Source organism: Lacerta agilis, chromosome 1 (genome assembly GCF_009819535.1).
Source record: "Lacerta agilis isolate rLacAgi1 chromosome 1, rLacAgi1.pri, whole genome shotgun sequence".
NCBI lineage: Eukaryota > Metazoa > Chordata > Lepidosauria > Squamata > Lacertidae > Lacerta > Lacerta agilis.
Window position 1 is genome coordinate 103,498,681 of NC_046312.1, and position 20,484 is coordinate 103,519,164.

The 20,484-nt window shown below is 41.7% G+C and overlaps 1 protein-coding gene across 3 annotated transcripts in view; it reads right to left on the reverse strand.

Moving 5' to 3' along the window:
* The window catches only part of CCDC148 (coiled-coil domain containing 148), a 101,991-nt gene that overhangs the window by 34,765 nt on the left and 46,742 nt on the right, over nucleotides 1-20,484 (reverse strand). For all 3 annotated transcript variants that reach the window (XM_033165389.1, XM_033165380.1, XM_033165399.1), the window contains exons 9-10: nucleotides 7,905-8,043; nucleotides 4,830-5,036 (exon numbers count right to left, since the gene is read on the reverse strand). In XM_033165389.1, the coding sequence (XP_033021280.1) occupies nucleotides 4,830-5,036; nucleotides 7,905-8,043 (346 nt within the window). The remainder of the gene's footprint in view (nucleotides 1-4,829; nucleotides 5,037-7,904; nucleotides 8,044-20,484) is intronic.

Genomic DNA, 20,484 nt, shown 5'->3' on the forward strand with positions numbered 1-20,484 from the left:
AAGCCAGTTCATTTACCATAGTTCTATTTCATTTTTTTAAAATGTAAACTATAACTTGGAACAATAAAAGAGAAGAAAAAGCTGAGACTTAATACAGAAAGTTGGCCTTTCGAACATGCAAGTAGAAAAGGATTTTTCTTGTGAGACATGTATATGGTTCTCCTAGGTATATGCATGTGCAGGTGAATGAACATACCGGTAACTTTAAAAATATTCCTAAGAAGAAATCACTTGCAAGTTAAGATTTTGCATTTTAGCAAGCAAAGGGTGGGATTCAACTAAGTTGCTGCATCTATGGAACAAGGACTGCTTGTACAATGGGACTTCCTGCCTCTCCTTCCCCTGCATGCCCCCTAAATCTGGTCTGGAAGATTGAGGGAATTCCCAAAGCAGGTTTAAGGGGGAACAGAAGAGGGGAACAGAGGCAGAGGGAGAAGAGAGAAGGAGAGGGGAGGGGAAATCCCATTGTGCAAGTCAACTATGTTCCCACACACATACGCCATAGTGCTACACTGAATTCCACTCCAAGATTCTACTGCTCTTAACTTTGCCTTCACAGACACGGTCATATTTCAATCATCATGTATCAGTGATCTCCACCACCCCAGACTATTGACCACAACACGGTTGCAATTGTAATATTTATTTATAAAATAATAAAATGGTTTGAGAGAAAAAGAAGAAGAAGAAGAAGAAGAAGAAGAAGAAGAAGAAGAAGAAGAAGAAGAAGAAGAAGGCTTCTGAGTTTAAGGGAGGAAGCAGCTGTAAGGGAAAGGGGTGCCTGGAGAAAATCAACTCCCAGCTTCTGCCTTCAAGCAGGAGCCTCTGCTGAACTCAGACTTTTCCACTAATGGAATGAGTCCTTCCATTTGCAGAAGGGACACTCTGGATCTTACTCTCAATGCAAGACTTTTAAGTTAAACCACTGGACAATCGGGACAAAAAGGCAAAGTCTGAATTATTAATAGTGCAGAGACAACTCTGACTTTTCCAGTTGCTTTATTACAACTAATTCAAAACTCATGCAGGAGTGGGCTATCAATGGCTACTAGCCATGATTGCTATGCTCTATGTCCATATTTGGAGGCAGCAATGTCTCAGAATATCAGTCACCGGAAACCATGGGAGCAGTGGCGGAGGAACCCTTTCCGGCACCCGGGGCGGCACAGGCCGTATGGACTGTACATGAGCGTCATCCCACGCGTGCTCACTCCATATGGAATGCTGCACATGCACACTCTGTATGGGCTGCCGCTTGCACGGTGACCATACGGGCTGCCACGCGAGCGGCATCCCGTATGAAGTGTGCATGTGCGGCATCCCGTACGGATGTCGTGCAAGCGTCATCCCATACGGACTGTGCATGTGCGGCAACCGTACAGGATGCCGCACATGCGTAGTCTGTATTGGCTGCTGCTCACGTGGCGACTGTACGGACTGTGCACGCACAGCAGCCCATATGGTCACCATGTGAGAGGCACGAGTGGCGCCCATACGGACTGCGCACGCCCTTGGCCGCTCTACAGCTGGGGGAAGGCAGGGGCCATCTTGTCACCCCTCCCAGAGTGGCACCCGGGGCAGACCAATCCCTCCACCACCCCCCTTCCTACACTCCTGCATGGGAGGGGAGAGTGATCTTGTGCTCAAATTCTGCTCACTGGTTTCTCACAGGCATCTGGTTGGCCACTGTGATTAAATGGGCCACTGGCCTAATCCAGCAGGCTGTTCTTAAGAAAGCTGTGGCATCCTGATGGAAATCACAATAGCAGCTCAGAAAAGCCACACTCTCTAGTCTTCAGTGTGTGGTGGTGGATGGTAGTAATTGTGGAAGAAAGTTTACTCTTTCATAAGGCCCAAGCTATTTCTCTCTTACCAAAAACAGCATGAACTAAGTTCTGAGCAGCCCTTCAGATCAGAGGACAGATTGGAGTGTACACAGCCACTATCTTGTTGGCAGATGAAATAATGGGATAGGGTTGGCTGCCTCTCACAGATTATCAACTGTGGCTGAAGGAGGGAACAAGGCAATGTTTTTGTTTGCCAGCACTAGAGTGGGGAAGAAAGCTGACTTGCTCCCTACAGTTATAGACCCCACAACAACAACAACAACGACAGCCCTAACGTCCCAATTTCGTAAAGACTGAATGCGCTTGGGAATGAAAGGGTTACCCAATCCCTACTATGAAGCTGAGCCCTGAAGTTCTTCTGGCTCATTGACAGAACACATCCAGATGTAAGAAAACACATTTTAAAAATGTTTCATAGACAAGATTAAAAGGAGGGGGGAGATCGAGGAGTTTCTAAGCAGAAGGGGCATCATATGGGCTGAATCAGGAGGTGACTTTGGCAAGGAAGATGTTTTCCAGATCCTGGGAGCAGGAGGCACTAAGAGAGAGTCTTTACGGGAATATCACAATGTTCTTGGGGAGCGAGACAGTTTCTGACAACATGAGTATCTCAACAATTCTATTCTCATTTGCCTTCTTACTTGCCAAATGTGTTGGTTTTGGGGAAACTGCCATGTTGCACAATATAACAATATAAATGTTTATAAAGATATCCCAGTTTCCCATTGGTGCAATCCAGAAGAAAGCTGCCATATGGTTCTGTTGATTTACCCTATTCGGCTTCTCAAGATGCTCCAAGGATTTGTCCTTGGAGGAATTCAGTTTCATTTTAAACCTCTTGCTGATTTTGATGGAATTAAAAATTCATCCAATAATTTGTTCATGTTAAAATCAATTAAAATGTTCCCTTTTCAAAATTTATTCACTCTTTCACAATCCATACTCTGTGGGGCAAAGCATGGGTATTTAGCAATACAATCTCTTATTATTCATCGTTTCTTATGAATTGTTCTACAACAAGTGCAAGGAATCAGTAGCCATCCTGATGCTGCTGAACCCCAACTCCCATCATCCCCAGTCAGCATGGCCAATGGACAGGCATACTGGGAATGGCAGTCCAACAGAATCTGGGAGGCCACAGGTTTCCCATCCCTGTTTTATGAGTTATTGTTCTATCTTGGTCTTTGCCTGCCATCACTTTGCCAATCATCTTCACCCCCTCTAGTGCCAAACTTGTGTGGTAGTGTGCCTGCCAGTTTGGAAACAAAACAGGACCATCCAAAGGCAAGTTAGTGGTTTCTACTTTCTCTGGAGACCAGGCTTTGCCCTCACTGGACCCCCATTCTCTCCAATCAGGTTTTGACCCAATCTGCATAGAGGAAAAGCACAAGGGAAGTACAATATGCTGCTCCATCTCCTCATTCTTGTCATTGCTAGCAAGTTCAAATAGGCTGCAGAGCTTGGCCAGCCAAGTTCAGGGAACATACATCTCCCTTGCTTCAAAGGGTTGGAAGTTTCCCTGAGCTGTGTCCTATCTTAGCTCACTGGAAACTCTTTTTTGGAGTAGGGTGGGGAGCCATTAGGGCTTTCAAATCATTCTGATATGGATTAAAAAGAAGGAAATTTTGAGGAGCAGTTGAAAACATACTGATAAATGGAGAGACCAGGAAAGGGAGCAAGGAAATGAAGGGAATGTATTATTTTTCATCCCTCCCTCTCAATTCCTTGCAGGGGTCCACACCTTCCTGTGTGTAAGATGTATAAGGAAACCATTAAGTTTTCGTCACATTTTATTCATTTTCTTCTTCTGCCATGGAACCCAAAGGTAGTGTAAATGTGTTTCTTCCCATGGGATCTTATCCAGGTACTGGACAGATCCAGACCTGCTTACCTTCAGCCAGCTGAAGTGCCTTCAAACCTTGCCCTGGATCCTTTCATTATCAATTTTATTACAGCAGTAACCAAATTAGTAGACACTCTGATGATGTATTGAAAACACAGCATTCAGATGAATGCAGGCGAAATGTCAATAAATCAGAACAAAAGCACCCAGGAATTTTGGCAGAGCGGAAGATGTTTATTGCTAACTATCGATTCTGGCTAATCGCACAGTTGGCAATTGCTAGACTCCCCTTCTTCTAGACATAGGTCAAATTTTCCAAATTAATGTTTGTGTCTAACATTTTTACATTTCATTTCTCTTTTCATTACTTGTCACCAACTTTACTGCTCTGACTATTTGTTCTCTATGGTTATTTCAGTTCTTCACAGGGAGTGTGGAAGCAGGAACTACCTTTTGTGATGACATCTTTGCTTCTTTTAGAAGACTGCAAGGCAGCCATGGTTTGGCTAAAATCGGGGGTGGAGGGTGGGGGTGGGAAATTCCTCCCTATTCAGTCACTGGGCCACTTTTTTCATCTAGAAATTAAACAATTTCTAGGACAGGCACACATCAAATGTAATATCCCTTTCTCTCATTACACCTGATTTTAGCTAAAAGGCAGAGAAACCTTTTCTCCTGTTGAAACCTTCAGGCACGCCTGTTGCTAGGGGGACTTAGCCAACATGCTGCTATACCAATATACCAACACAGGACATGATAAATGAAATTAGCAAAATGAAGACCCATTTATGTGCATGATTCCATAGGCGTGAGTGCAGCTGAAGCAAAACAGATCCATTAATATAAAGCCTCAAGAGCAGAAAAGAAATTAAAAACAAATTGTACACAAATGTTCTAGGAAAAACAAATCAAGATGCACCCCCACCCCCACCCCAATGCTCAAGAGGAATGCAATAAAAAAGTGCAGCCCTGAAGAATAGCTAGACTAGCAACTGAGTGTGGAGTAATCTATCTCCATTTTAAGAGGTGGGGGGAGAGTCCCTATTATAGCTGCTGCAACGTTTTTTCCTCAAGCAAATACTGAACAATCCAGGATACAAGGCAACATAAATGTAATTGGCGGTTGTGTAATAGTGTACCTTTTCTTTGAGATCCGCACATATTTCCTGTTGTTTTCTTCTATTATTAGCCAACATAATTTCTGTCTCATGAGCAGCACAAGCTTCTGCAAGAGTCATTACTGCCTTCAGTAAAAAAGCTTTCCTAGCCTCAGCCCAGTTGAACATTAAAGCTCTCCACTGATTCCTAGTAAAATGGTAGTGGTCCCAAGCTCTTTCGTGAGCAACCTAGAAATAATAATAAAGGGAAGTCAGGATTATTTTCACCCATATGATATAAATCTTTATGTTGAGGTAACTTCAAACAATCATTACAAATGAAAGTATTAGAAGCAAAAATGAAAATTATCTGCGCTCCTGCCATTGAAAACAGCAGAATACCCTGTCAGGAGTTTCAAGTGTTTGTAGGACTGGCTGATTTGGGCTCGCCAGGGCTGTGCTAAGGAAACTAGCAGCCCAAAGATACGTTTAATAAAAGGTTCCATTCTCAGGGATGAGAAAAGAGTTATGCACAGAGAACGGAGAGAAAGAATCACCAAAAGATCTCATAATAAGCACTTTTCTTCCCAGAGTAATCTCAGGGATCAATACAATTAGTCGTAAAAAAAAACCTATAAACACAAACTGTGTCACTTTGTAAGAGGAAAAAGCTCGGGCAAAATGCAGCAACAATGTAATGTGACAGCAACTGGTTCGGGAGTAAAAGAGGCCTTAGATGGCACTGTAATTCTCTTGGATTGTCTTGAAGGGGAGGCATTACGTGAACAGTTCATTGTTCAGAAATGATTTGAAGCCGTTGTGATTTGCTATGAGAGAGTTAGGATATAAATCAAAGTCCATACACATAAATTAAGTACCACCTATAATTACAAGGGTTGTAAAATAGCATTGTTGGTAGAAATGGAGTCTTATTTGACAAGTAAGTCATATTATAAATCAGATCTTAATGAAACAAATGGCTACTATGTTGGGCAATTCATATTTCTAAATTTGCTAAAATTCCACTAGACCTGGGATGGGGAAACCGTGGTTCTTCAGGTGCTGAACTACAAATCCCATCAGCCCTGTCCATTGGCCTGAAGGAGAGCTACAAGTTCCTTATTCCTGTAACATATGATGGTTAAGATCTATAGTGCCAGGCAGAGAGCAGGATCTTCAAAGGATTCCTTTCTTATTGCAAGCCCCTGTGCTCCTCCCCATCCTGGAAGTTGGGTGCTGCAATGCAAGGATCTGCAGATGGACAAGGAAAGTGTGGAAGTCCCAATGCATATGGAGAAGTTGTATAGCCAGTGTAACAGGAAGGTGAAAGCTAGGAGAGCCTGTTTATCCCCTTCCTTGAACAACCGCCTTGCAAGTAGGCAAGTTGCATCTTAGAACTATCCAGTAGTCATTGCAATCATCACCCCTCTCAACACTTGCAGCCCCCAGGTGAGAAGGAATCCTGGGCAAGTACTAAAGGAAGTACTAAAAAACAGGACCTCAAGATCACACTGGATTTCCTTGGCCCTCCTGGGGGTGCAGGAAACTTGCTTTTCTCCACCAAGATCCCTCTCAGTTTACAAGGGCTAGCTAGTTATTAGAATCCCACCCCAAGTATCTTCTCAATATCTTAAACATTACAAGTAGTCCATCTTCACATTAAGCCAGCAGCACTGCCCTGCGTGAGCCCTGTTTCATTAAACGTTACTTCTTTGTCATTTTTAATTTGCTGAAAATGTTACATCAATACCTATTCAGCAAAAGGGGTGTGTGAGTGATTGTATTGAGAACCATGCGTGCAAATTCATCATCTTATATGACAAGGACAAATCATGCCTGCAAATTATATCACAAAAGTTGTGGGAAAGGGCTACACATGCAATTAAAATCAAAAGTAAAAGAAATGCAGGGGATGCTGAAGATGCTTTTAAGATGGGATATTATCTGGTCTATGGCCAGAAAAGGCAACCAGAACAGGCCCACTGACTCATTGGATCCCAGACTTTGAGTACACAAGCTTCTTCAGATCATAGTTCAACAAAGAATCTTGAATTCTTGGATCATTACAACAACCTTGCAACACATTCATTCATTCGTTCAATTTCATATATATATATGTTTTCTGTGTGTTCATAATGTTGAAAGATTATGGGTGGTCACTGTACATGGGAAATTAGGACACACTGTGTAGGTTGCAAAATATTTATAGCAACAATCCAAGATACTAACATGGTTAAATAGGCATTATGTGACTTTATATTGGGTGCCACATTTTATGCCACCAGAATGGCAGTTGCTATTTTTATCACCAGGCTATTTTTATCAGACATATACAAAAATCCACCTCCACAGAAAACATGCTAAATCAAACACTTATTACAATACTGAACTAAGTTGTTTACCTGGGCAAGACGATTTGAGCATATAACATCAATCTTGGCCTGACTGCACTGGCTGCCCAATTGATTACTGGGCCCTATTCAAAGTGCTGGTTTTGACCTATAATGCCTTAATTTGTTCAGGACCACAATACCTCAAGGACCACCTCTCCCCATATGAACCAACCCGGACCCTGAATTTATCATCTGAGGCCCATCTTCGTGTAACTTCTCTACGAGACGTCCGAAGGGTGACAACACGAGAACGGGCCTTTTCTGCAGCAGCTCCCCCACTTGTGGAATGCTCTCCCCAGAGAGGCCCGCTTGGTGCCTTCATTGCATATATTTAGGGGCCTGGCAAAAACTTTCCTCTATAACCAGGTCTTTGGCCTTTAACCCTCTGTGGTCTTTTAGAAGTGAGTGGGATGTTTTTAATGTTGTGAACTGCCCTGAGATCTATGGATAAAGGGTGGTATGCAAATTAAATAAATGTGTGTGTGTGTGTGTGTGTGTGTGTGTGTGTGTGTGTGTGTGTGTACTTCTCTTTCCTTTTGGTTTTAATGCATCTATGTGGTTTGTATTGTATGTTTGTTTGTTTGTTTGGTTGGTTGGTTGCAAGTTGCTATGGGTTGCCCTGGGCAAGATTATGTTACTAACCAATTTAATAAATAATAATAATAATAATAATAATAATAATAATAATAACAACAACAACTATACGATCAGTGCTACCACTTACGAGATCTTGCCTAGACTTGTGAGGTAGATGTTTCTGCAGCATATCCAAGTAAAGAGTTCTTCTGCCTTGCATGTCACTAGGGTACTGACTAATGATCACCTGATAAACCCAAAGATCTTCCTCACTCCACTGGAAATTGCTGTGAATGAGAAGAGAACGAAATTCAAGCACAATCTTAGCTTTCCGCTGAAAGACAGGTCAAGATGGAAACAACAACAATGCTTCTTTTATACCCGATAAACATCCTAACCCTGATATGAACCTGAATGCTGTTATGTCAGTACCCTTCAGTGTGAAGTGACTGGTACAAATGCATTCTGGACTGGGACATGGATCTTTGTAAGTGAAACATACTTAACATTTCAAGAGCAGTGGAGAAAATTTGAAAGCAGGTCCCGCTCCACTCAATACAAGCATAGCTTTATCTGTTCTCAGGCAAGCTCTTGGGGGGGGGGAGTTCTGCAAGTATTTCATGTGGTGGTTTGAAAAGCTAGATGTGGAGGGTGCCTATTGGTTACTGCCTCTGTTATCACCAACACCCATTTTTCTTCCCCCAACCCCTGTGCAGTTTTATTTTTAAAGGAAATGATGAATAACCCACCTGAAGCATGCGGGGAGGGACAAGACCCAAAGCTGTGCCAGTGTGACAAAGCTCGCCCCACACAGGAGATGGACCCACTATGGCCTCTGTTAAGTAACATCAAAACAAGAGGGGTTCTTTTAGCACTGTGATCTGGAGTTCCTTATTTTTTAAGGATCACAGAAATATAAGCTCTCAACGGTGCTTACTATTCAACTGTAAAAGCAGAGTTCAACAACAAAACAAACTTCCATGGCCAAACTGCCCTAACACATACTAGCTCGGAGGAAAACAAGCACTGATATAACAAAGGAAACAGCCTGCAGCCAAACAAAACAAAGAATGCTGTATCTAGGAAGGCCTCTGGATACAGAGAGCATCCGCTTTCCCCTGCCATTCCAGGGATTATTGCAAGAGTTACACCCCTTGTAAGAGTCACATTTTCAAATAAGTCTGTTGCATAAAAGCAAGCAGGAACAGCAAAACAAAATGGAACGCACAGCATGAAGAACATTGGCTTCATTTTTATTAAACTTGTCCAAGCTTTGGAGACATTTGCTTTTTCTTCAAATCAACTTTTAATTTTTGAGTCAGTGCACAGAAGCAACTGCCCCACCTCTGGCATCATTCCATATCCTTAGGGGTGACTGGAACTTATAGACAGAATGTAGACCTGATCCATTTGATTTTTAAGTTGATTATAAAAACTAAGGATGTACAAGATCAGGCCTTTGAGTACTGAACTTTATGTGTAAGTCCTATTTGCATTTTCCACTTACAATGTTATTTCAAGGAAAGCCAACAGGCAGAGTCATCTGGGCACAATTCTGCTCATAAACCATGCACAGCCTCCACACAATTTGAGGCAGGCTTGATTAAACTGATCAGGTTTTACTAGAACCTTCCTAGTCTGCTGATGAAAGATCAATGCACATTCCAAGCAATTTCCCAGAACCTCTTGCTATGACAGTCCATTCTTCAATCCGGAAGAAAACACCAATGGAATGAATGGTTTACTTCCACTAAAACTCATTTTAGATCAGGGTGTAAGTTATGCTCCTAGTTTTCACACAGTGTCTCATCTTAGTTCACCCTATTTTTGTGATTGGAGACTACAAAATTCTAGCTTGCATACTATCTATTGGTGAAGTCTTCTAACTTCTCATTGGAAGAAGTCTAGATTTGGACCATTTTACAATGATGGCAGCCCAAACTGCTCTCCCCAAAGCCACTTCCTCTTTTATTTCCAACTTCTGCTTCTGGAAATCGGTAATCCTTATAATAGCGGAAGCCATTATTTACAGAAAGTGAAAAGATTTTTAGTAAGGAACAAAAATATTTTTGAGCTGGAAAGCTGAAGTAGGCACAAAACGAAGGACTTCAAATCCAGCCACAGCACACAAGTTATGCAGAGCCTGATCCTATGCACGATTGGTCAAAACGAAGTCCAGCTGTGTTCAATGAGGCTTATTTTCAGATAAGCACAGAGAAGACTACAGCCTGAGGGGTTATAACACAGAAGCATAAAGATGCGAAGACAGCATTCAGATTAAATGTAAAGCAACGGGGCAAACATGACACAAGGAAGCAATTATGATGGTAGGAAAGTTGCCAGAACAGTGTACAGTTTATAAGAATCACTTTATATAACAAAAACTTATATATATAAGTTTATATAACAAAAACTGAACAAAAACTTAAGCTTTGTTTCATACTAGAAAAGAAGCACTTAAAAATATATAGGTCCTTATGCAGGCTGACAACCTATGTTCAATTAAAGCAACAGCAGCAGGCAAATATTATGCTGATACTGTGCGGTTAATGGGGTCACAGATATCCAAGGGTTATGGATAACTTTCATCCACTTGCCTTTAATTGTTCTCTACATTAGGGACTTTATGGGCCTTTTCAGGCACTGTGCTAATCTCTTGTTTAGCATTATGTGAACAAGCTTTGGGCTTGCAGGCTCCCCACTCCTCTAATACAGCTGCAAAGGGAGATTGGAACTTTTCACTTCTGCTTTGAAACTAACCAGGCATCTTGTATGCACAAGCTCAGGGAACTCTAAAGGTGGGGAAGTGGTAGATTGGGATCTACTGGTAGAAAACAAATTTCTTTGCTCAGAAGCACCTGGGCAGTTGATTCTAAGTGTACAGAAGACACACACACACACACACACACACACACACACACACCACTTTTCTAGTTCCCGGTTCTGACTGGTGGATCTCAAGAGTCTAGTAAAAAAAACAAAGTATGAAGTCTGGTTTGTGAACAAGATAGTAACATAACTCCTAGCTTGATCCTGGTTTGTTTGAACTAACCAGCGTTTCTCAAAGTTCAGATGTAACAGGAGCCCCAGGGTTGTTTAAAAGCACAAGTGAAAGCTTCCAATCTCTTCCTTACAGTTGCACAGGGACGGGGAGAGCACATGACCCCAAGGCTCATTTTGTTTATGCATACAGTGCTAAACCATGTGTTAGTGTCTGAACTGGCCTTATATTGTGTAGCTCTGGGTCCAGCTGTATTCTTTTTGTGGGCCTGAAGGGTTCAACACGTTCTCTGCATCATCCAGATACATAATAGAACATCAAAGATCTAAAGAGTCTTATTGAGAGTTGAATCACAAAAAAATAGTCTTCTCACCTTTCTGGCATACAGCAGAATATCTAAACCAAATTAATTTCGGCAATGTGCAATGATAATTATTCAAAATCTTTTAGGATAATGTGAATTTCTGATCTACTGGATATTGAATTTAGAGAAGTTACAAATGTAACTTTATAAAGAACATACACCAGTGCCTAGATAAGGTAAAAAGTAAAGGACCCCTGGATGGCTAAATCCGGTCAAAGGTGACTATGGGGTGCAGTGCTCATCTCGCTTTCAGCCCAAGCGAGCCGGCGTTTGTCCACAGACAGCTTTCCAGATTATGTGGCTAGCATGACTAAACCGCTACTGGCAAATGGAGGACTGTGGCGGAAGCCAGAGCACATAGAAATGCTGTTTGCCTTCCTGTTGCAGTGGTACCTATTTATCTACTTGCACTGGTATGCTTTTGAACTGCTAGGTTAGCAGAATCTGGGACAAAGCAACAAGAGCTCACCCCATCACATGGATTCGAACTGCCAACCTTCCAATCGGCAAGCTGAAGAGGCTCAGTGCCGCCCTAGACAGCCACAGCACTGTAGTACATCATGAGAGGATGATGTAATATACCTGTAAATGAAAATCAATTACCGGTATCCCTAGGATCATTTGTATCCTAAGGTAATTTTTACAATCCTTTTTTATTTTGAGCTAGGTATTTGATGTCTGGATTTTGTCTGGGAAGAAAACAAAAGAACAAAGAGCAAGGAAAGGCTTTTCTTCATTACTGAACCAGCAAAAAGGATTTTATGACAAATTATCTTTCAAATATTAAGTATTAGATGGTGTTCAGACATAAGACAACAACACGTACAATGATCGAAAAACTGTATGTCCTTGTCTTGGCATTTGTTTATAATGACTAGAATGCCTGCTCTGATTAGAACCAATTTTTCTCCAGAGGTTTCCATTAAAGAGAAAATGTGTGATCCTCCCTTCCCTTTCCAGCATGCACAGCACTTCTCTGTCTCTGACCTTATGAGTGCATCATTGTTGGTAAGATGCACAGCTTTCCCTTTGTAAAGGTTTGGCAAGTCATTGCTGCTGTCACCTCGGCCCTCACTCTACACAGCTGTCTGCTATGTTTGCTACCAATGGGCAATGTAAGAATGCAGTGGTGGCTTATTTGTTTTCTGCTTTGCAAAAGTAATGCCATGTTGGCGAAGAAGTTCTTTCTTTCTTTCTTTCTTTCTTTCTTTCTTTCTTTCTTTCTTTCTTTCTGAACCATCAAATGAAACACCAGAGAAAGGGGGGAGGCCACAAAAGGAGTCAGTCAATTAGAACACAAAGGTGACGCCATTGGAGCGGAGCAGCCCTTAAAGAATAAAAATAGAGTTTCTGTTTTCTGTTCAGAGAGCCATCAAAAGACATACACTTAAGTTCAGCTCCCTTCAGTCTAGATTCATTTTCTTCACAAAGTATTCAATCACAGAGAGACCAAATGGAACAGGCCATGGGCCAGGGCTAACTTCAAGACAACAAAATACAATCCATCCAAAAGACAGGCTAAAACCGGTTCCTACAGAACTCAAGACTAGAACCACAGTTCCATGCCCCCAACAAGGTCTGCCTTCAACAGCAGAAAGAGGGGTACATAAGATAGGGGTACATAAATGGAGCACAGTGGTAGACCTCCTGCTTGCATGCAGGAGGACCCTGGCTTAATCTCCAGATGGAGCTGGAAAAGACCTGCCATAAAGTAATGAGAGGCTCTTCCAGTCAATGTAATTGATAAGACTAGATGGATCAATGGTCCGACTCAGTTTAAATCAGCTTCTTAAATAGACTGGCATAATAGAGGGCACAGAATATCTTGAAAGTGCATCATTAGCCAAGGCACTAACCAGAGCACACTTATTCAGAAGGAATACAAGGAACCACAACAAAGGTAGGACACTCAAAAGAGAAGAGAAAGCAAAGTACTTATCTACTATGAAAACTGACAATGCCATCCTAACCCCTGATTAGCGCACTGCTGGAGGTGAGAGGAGTATCCCTCCATTGGACTTCACTGGGCTCCATTCTGAGAAGCCCCTGCTATGCCTACTGAAAGTACATGTGGTTGAGAAGCCACCACCAGGATTTACACCAGCTGTAGGACCTGAAATAGCTGTAGGACCTGAAATAGGGCATTACAGAAGGAGGGTGGAGCAGAGCCACCCATGGATCTGCTGTATCCAAAGCTGCTCTATTCTGCTTGAGAGAAGCTTGATCTGGGCCCCTTTGTTGAACCAGTTTAAAGAAGAGGGGGGACAGCCATCTTCCATCTTGGCTGGCCTGAGTGGTAAGGCTTCAGATTGCTCTGTTGAGTGACATGTAGCTAACTCTGGAATCACTAGTATTGATGTCCCCCAAATGCAAGCGCTTGTTTTCAGTTTTCAATCTTCACAATTTGCACGTCTTCAAATTTTGCAATGTAGTTCTCCACTCAAGTAATGTACAGAAAAATGTATATATTAAAGTGTGCATAGAAATGTATATATCTGTGGATATGCATACAAAATGTGTTACGTAGTGGAAATATAAATATGTGATAAAATATGCTTTGTGTGTATTATACAAAATTACATTCAAAATGTGCATATTATGAGAAATTTGTACTAAAATGCTGACAAATTTTCATGAGAACTTCAAAAAATGCTAACTTATGCAGAAAGGTGGAGGAATGAACTTAAGAATGGAAATAAGAGAAACTGAAATTGAGAAATAGGCCCAAATCTAGTGGCGATAGAATATATTTGACATCCCTAAGTCTAATTTTTAAATAAAAAAGTCTAAAAATATTTAAAATAGAATAAACATACAAATGTCAGGTGCAAGGCTTTTTAAAATACTAGGAAAATCAAAGCTCACATTCCAAGAACAAACTTAGTTGGTCTCTAAGGTGGTACTGGAAGGGATTTTTTTTTTTTTTTTTTTTTTTATTCAAGAGTAGCTGAAAGGAATAGGAAAATATTCTGCTATGGCAGTTTTCACATATTCTCGCTTTAAAACTGAACATATCAACCTAAAGGGCAGGCCTAATGGCTCTCCAAAGCGAGAGGCTTTACAGGAACGTCTTTTCAGATCATAATACCAAAAAGTAATATATCTTCCTGGACATAAAGTGCATCGAGAATCATAGCAGTTTCTTTAATTACATTTTAATATATCAAGTGACAGTATTAATTGGGAGCAGATTTAGTGTCAACGTTGAAATGTAATTTGGATCCATACACAATTATAGCTCAACGTAATTTTTTTAAAAGCATGCATGTCAAACCACTGCCAACCCTTTGTTGTCCTTGTTGGTTTTAGAGGTTTTATATTCCAGGGAGTCATTTGCATAGCCACTGAATGGTGCAGATTGTTACTGGTAATCATTTTTTCAGTATTCGTTATCTAGCCTAAAACATAGGTCTACTCTTAATGGCGTTGGAGCAGACTCAGTTTTACACTTGAGAAAATAATCTTTTTGGCCATCCACCCCCTCTTCTCATCCTTGCTGGGGAGGGGACATGTCAGGGTGAAGGTTGGTAATGACTTTCACCAGGGCTTCCTCAAACCTGGTACAGGCCCCAACAGTGAGGTAAGTAGTAAAACAGTTCAGTCTGAAACTAGGTTCTCCACATCCAACCTAGATCACATTACAAAGCTAAACACAGTACTCCCAGACACTTGCTAAAGGAAGACTTGCTATTCTCCTCTGCAAAGGCCTTCAAGGCTGCTTTAAACATATGTGCATGGATACACACGCACACACACACACACACACTCCTCCCCCATTGATTTTTCTTTACAAGCGCCCCTCACCCTTTACCATCTTGGCAAATACAGGTTTGGGAGCTCAGTTTTGCCAAGTAACAAGCAGTTCTGCCTAGGGATAAGTAGATGGATAAGTCCAGTCCATGTTGCTTCCCATGTTTCCAATCACAAGCCCAATCTGTTCCCTTTTCATATTAATCTGAATTCTTTTCTCTCTCTCTTAAAAACACACATTAATTAGGTATTTTCTCACATTTGCTGAATTATAACCAACATCATTCCTGGTCATTGGACATGCCTGCTGGGGCTTAAGGGAGTTACCATTCAGCAACATCTGGGAGTTCTCCACTCCCGGCTTATTTGGTAGCCTTGCACAACTTATTGTCTCTCAGTCACTACCTTGAGCTGCTTGGCTAAGGGGAAAGATCCAAAAGAAAGAAATGTGTTGTAAAGTTATCATAGAGGTGTTAGTAGGGCATTCTTTTCACATCCATCTTTAGGGAATCTATCCCTTGTTTATAAATGCTGAGCTTCTATATGCTGACTGCAAAATGTCCTGAATCAGACTAATCCCCATTAAGAATCAAAACGAGAAAGTGCTACCTTAAATAACATGATCTATGTACACACATCAGGAGTTAACCAAAACACCACCACACCAAAAATGTGTTTCAAATATGAAACTTGGCACTTACTTGGAACATAGCTCTCATTTTTCCATTACGGAAAAAAAATGATCTACCACCATTATTTGGTTTCAGAACTGAAGCTTGGCAGTCCGCCTATACACAAACACCCGCAGGCAGCTGCTTTATATTTCCTCTGAATCAGATTTACCCCAAGCTAATCCCTGGCTTTACACCCTCTAAAGAACATGAAAACCTCCTATGGGAAGTGACCCTCCCCAGACTGTAATCCCCTGCTACCCTCTATAATAGGTAGGACAATGTAAATTTGATGAACCGTTTCAATGAATTTGCAGCCAGACAAACTGCAACAATAACTCCAACTGAGATGTCAGCTTCCCCATATGTCAACCATGTCATTGTTGATTGCTGTACCAGAAACAGCTAGTTACTGAGCTGGTACAGTAGAATTCCTTGACACAGCCCTGAGTTCAAAGTACTTTAGAAGAGGTATGAATAATTTGGAAGCAGTTTAGATACCAGAGACATCATTTATTACAATGATTTTTTTCAGAACAGTGATGTGAACAGTGGGCTGATTCAAATGATCATATCTCAGCTAAATAAGCACTGATATGAATGTGCCTAATGAGGGGGATGCTGCCCCCTTTGCTCCTCCTTTTGTGGTGGAAGTAAACAAACCAGGATTTTTTTCATTAACTATAGTTTCTCATTTCGTTGGAACCAGCTTTGGAACCAGCCAGGATATTAAGCTATGGCTTGAAGTTGACTTAATATTCCGGTTTGTTTGGAAGCCATTAACCATAGTTTCCTGGTTTGGGCAAATGGGAAACTATAGTTAATGGCAGGCTTCTGGGCTTGTTTGCATGCTCACACCAAAAGAAGAACAAGAGGCTGTGTGTGCAGCCAAAAGGCTCATTCCTATCTCAGCATATTAAGCCAAGATATGATCATCCAAACACAGCCATCTGTTGACATAGGTTAGTTGCCAACGAAAATTTGGCTTCAAGAGCGTAGTCAGTAGCATACTACAAAAATTTTGGTCTTATCTTATGCTCGGCTGTATCTCACCATTTTGCCCTGGCATTATGATCTAGGCCCACTCCGCTTTGGAGGAAGAGCAGCTGCAGCAGCGCTATTACAATAATGCTGTGAAGAAGCCCTAGCAGAAGGGACTTACGGTACATGGTTTGGGAAACTCTTGGGAAGAAGTGGGGGCAGGGCTGGGCAAGGACTTTGCAGAAAACTCTTTTGTGTGTGTGCATGTTCCCCAGTCCAGAAAAGAGAATTTGTTTCTTTTCTGTCTGCAAGGTTTAATGGTGATACACTGTGTCTATTACTTACATTTGGCTGTAAAGGCAGGATGTTTGATCAAACTGCAAGCCTAGAGGTACCAGAAGGCAGCACACCTCAGGCAAAAGACTTTTATCACTCAAAAGGTTTTATTATATTTTTACTACCATGGGGACACCAGTTGCGTTTTTTCCTTCAAGGCATGGAAATGTCTTCAGCCTTCTGTACTGTAGCGTATAATTGACAAGAGCCCTTCATTTTTGCTACTTTTTGTAATCGGCAACACAGTCCTCTCTAAAAATCATAGGACATCTATTGTGGACATAATGGAGAATCTAAGTAGTAACCCACCCTAAGACCTAGATTTTTAAAAGTCTAAAGTGCTATTTAGTCCTACTCAAGCTTTTGTTCTCAGGGTTAAATAATCAAGCTAGAGGGGAAAGAAATTATGAGTATGTGAACCCTGCCCTGCAACCTGACATTAAAGTAAAGGACCCCTGGATGGTTAAGTCCAGTCAAAGGTGACTATGGAGTGCAGTGCTCATCTCGCTTTTCAGGCCAAGGGAGCCGGCGCTTCCAGGTCATGTGGCCAGCATGACTAAACTGCTTCTGGCCCAATGGAACACTGTGACGGAAGCCAGAGAGCACGGAAACTCTGTTTGCCTTCCTGTTGCAGCGGTACCTATTTACCTACTTGAACTGGTATGATTTTGAACTACTAGGGTGGCAGGAGCTGGGACAGAGCAACAAGAGCTAACCCTGTTGTGTGGATTAGAACCGCCAACCTTCTGATTGGCAAGCCCAAGAGGCTCAGTGGTTTTGACCACAGCACCACCCACTTCATCCCCATCATCACTCACGGGAGTTGGGATGACAACTACCTACAGTGACTCAGCAATATCGAAAGCAACACAATGGCCAGAAACAATTACAGTATAGAAAACTTTATGGAAAAATGCAAAAACATCAAAACTATCAGACTGAAGTCTCTGAAAATCCTTGAATAAATCATGGTGCCAGACTTTACCCGGCGGAGACCAAGCTTGTAAAGCTTTGTATAATCGGCAAATGTCCAATTCTAAATCATATCTGGAACTTACACAGGGAGAGCAAGTTTCTCTCTGCAGTCACACTCCATCTCATGGAAGGCAACAGAGATAGTGACAGGGGGCAAAGCTAGTAACTTATACAGTCGTACCCTGGGTTGCATACGTAATTGGTTCTGGGTTACAGTTCGTAACCCGAAAAATACGCAACCCGAACAAGTGCCCAAAAAACCCAGAAGTAGCGGTTTGCGCATGCACGAATGTGTCTGTGCATGCGCGAACTGCACAGAACGCTTCTGCGCAACCGCGCATTGCGCGCGCTCCGGGTCGCGCTTCCGGGTTACCGGATTTCATAACCCGAAAAGTACATAACCCGGGGCATACGTAACCCGAGGTACGGCTGTATAAGAAGCAGCAAAATGGTGTGTGGGTATGTCGTGTATGCTGAAGTTTCAACTTTTTGCCTCTTATTGTAATGGGTAAAGCACCTCTGTCTCCTACACAGTTTTATTCCATTAGGATATTTTAAAAATACTAATGAAATCACACTTGAGTGGCTTTTCCACCAGATTAGACTTGGTGCTTTTTATGTCTGACACAGCTTCTCTCTGATTGCAACAGCATCAATTACTCTAAGTAGAATACCATACTCCTTAGCACTATATACTGCTGGTCTTAATGTTATTATCATTACTATTTTGCATTGATGTCCATGCAAAACGTCTACCGACATTCCCATCCTATTTACTTTGAAATATATCCTGTCAATTTCAGCTGAACTTCCTCTATTTCAATTGAGGCAGCAATCCTATACTCACTTACTTGGGGGTAAGCCCCATTGGAATAGACATGTATAGGTTTGCACTGCAAGGCTGTAATCCTAAATATACTTTCCATGGAGCAAGCCCCTTCATACAAAGTGAGACTTATTTCCAAGTAATGTACAGGACTGCACTTTTTATATTCTATTATGTGATGCAATACACAACAGTGCTTTTGTTGTTGTTGTCACTGTATTAAAAAAAAGGAGTACACCCAGTGCTGGGTTTTTTCAGGGGGTACTCAATGGTACACAGTACCAGCACCTCTTTTTGTGTGGAGCTTGCTGTAATAACTTTATGGTGAGTACCGGCACCCATTTTTCTTTTTAAAAAGCACTGAATACACCCCCCAAAATCCATTCACTGTATTTGGTATTGTTTTTTCCCACTTCTGAAGAAAAGTACAGAATGTACTGGAAACCCAACCAGATGGGTGGGGTATAAATAAAATAAAATAAAATAAAATTATTGTTATTATTATTATTATTATAGTTTAGAATTCCTATAAAAAACCCAAGTCAGACTGGAGATAATCAGGAGCTGCTTTTGCAAGTTAAGCTAATTTATGATGACTTCATAATCAGATACTGTAGATACAGTTTTAACTTTGTTTGGTGCAACTTCCTAAGCTTGTTCAAAATCTTCATAAGTTTTTTTTTAAGGTTTACTCTGGCTTTTACAAGATGTATGGCTGGGAGACAAAACAGATATGAAACAGTTTTTTCAGGAAAAAGTTTAGCATTATAGGTATAAGGCGTATTTTAAAAACCCATGAAGTGAACATTGCCCTGTGTCTGGTGTTTCTTTTTCTTTTTCCACAGCTCCTGTTCACTAACATTTGAAGCAATGCTCTTCCCAGTTCCCAAAATATATTTCTTTTTCTTGCGGCAGCTTTCCTTCTGGCAACTTTCAACAGTGACAGAAGTAATGGAATTTCTACATGAAAGCTATAGTTATGTTTTTCCATTGTAAGGATAGTGCCATTAGTAGCTATATAGCACTAGACTTCATGGCATCTGAGTAGAGTCAAGGAGTTTTCTGTGCGCTTTTGGTTCCTGTTTGAGAGAGACAATATTGGTTTTGTCAAGCTTCTTCGCTGGTGCAGCCCATTCTTCCTCACCAGGCCTCCAGAACCGCTTCTTCTTGTGCAGTGTGTGTGTGTGTGTGTGACAGAGAGATGGAGGTGGAACAGAGGGTGATGTGACTGCAATACAGTGAGCCTGGGGGGTTGGGAGGACCTAGCAGTGATGCTCAGAAGGAGAAAACCAGGGATGGGGGCATCAGCAAGGGGAGGAAACTGAAATGGATGGAACAAAAAATGAACAGAATTATGAAAAGGGGAAATATTTTTTTAAAAAGAAAAGAGAGGGATAGGGCTCTACAAGTGATCAGATCTAACCTGTGCTGATAGAGGGAGTCAAAACAGAGATGGGAGTGAAGTGTGTGTACGCGCGCGTTGTGCAGTTTTGCAATGCTGCACACTCTGCCAATGTTTAGCTCTGATCCTCTCCACCACTAGCATACAGCCCCTGGGGGGAATGGGACCCTTAGCTAAAGAAAGTTTTCCCTGCCCTTGCTCTAAGCCTTCCATGACACCAGGGACATTCACAGCCCAGTCCTCTGCTCCATCGTGTAGTGACAGCAGCACGTGAAGTGACATAATGGTTCCAGCACTTACACAAGGAGACAATGCCTTCCCTTGTTGCGTTTCTGGGATGCGACAGTAACAAGCATGCTGTTTTTTATATCCCGGTTTTGTGTGCCAAGGCGTCATTTGTAGGAAAGAAATTTAAAGTGGAA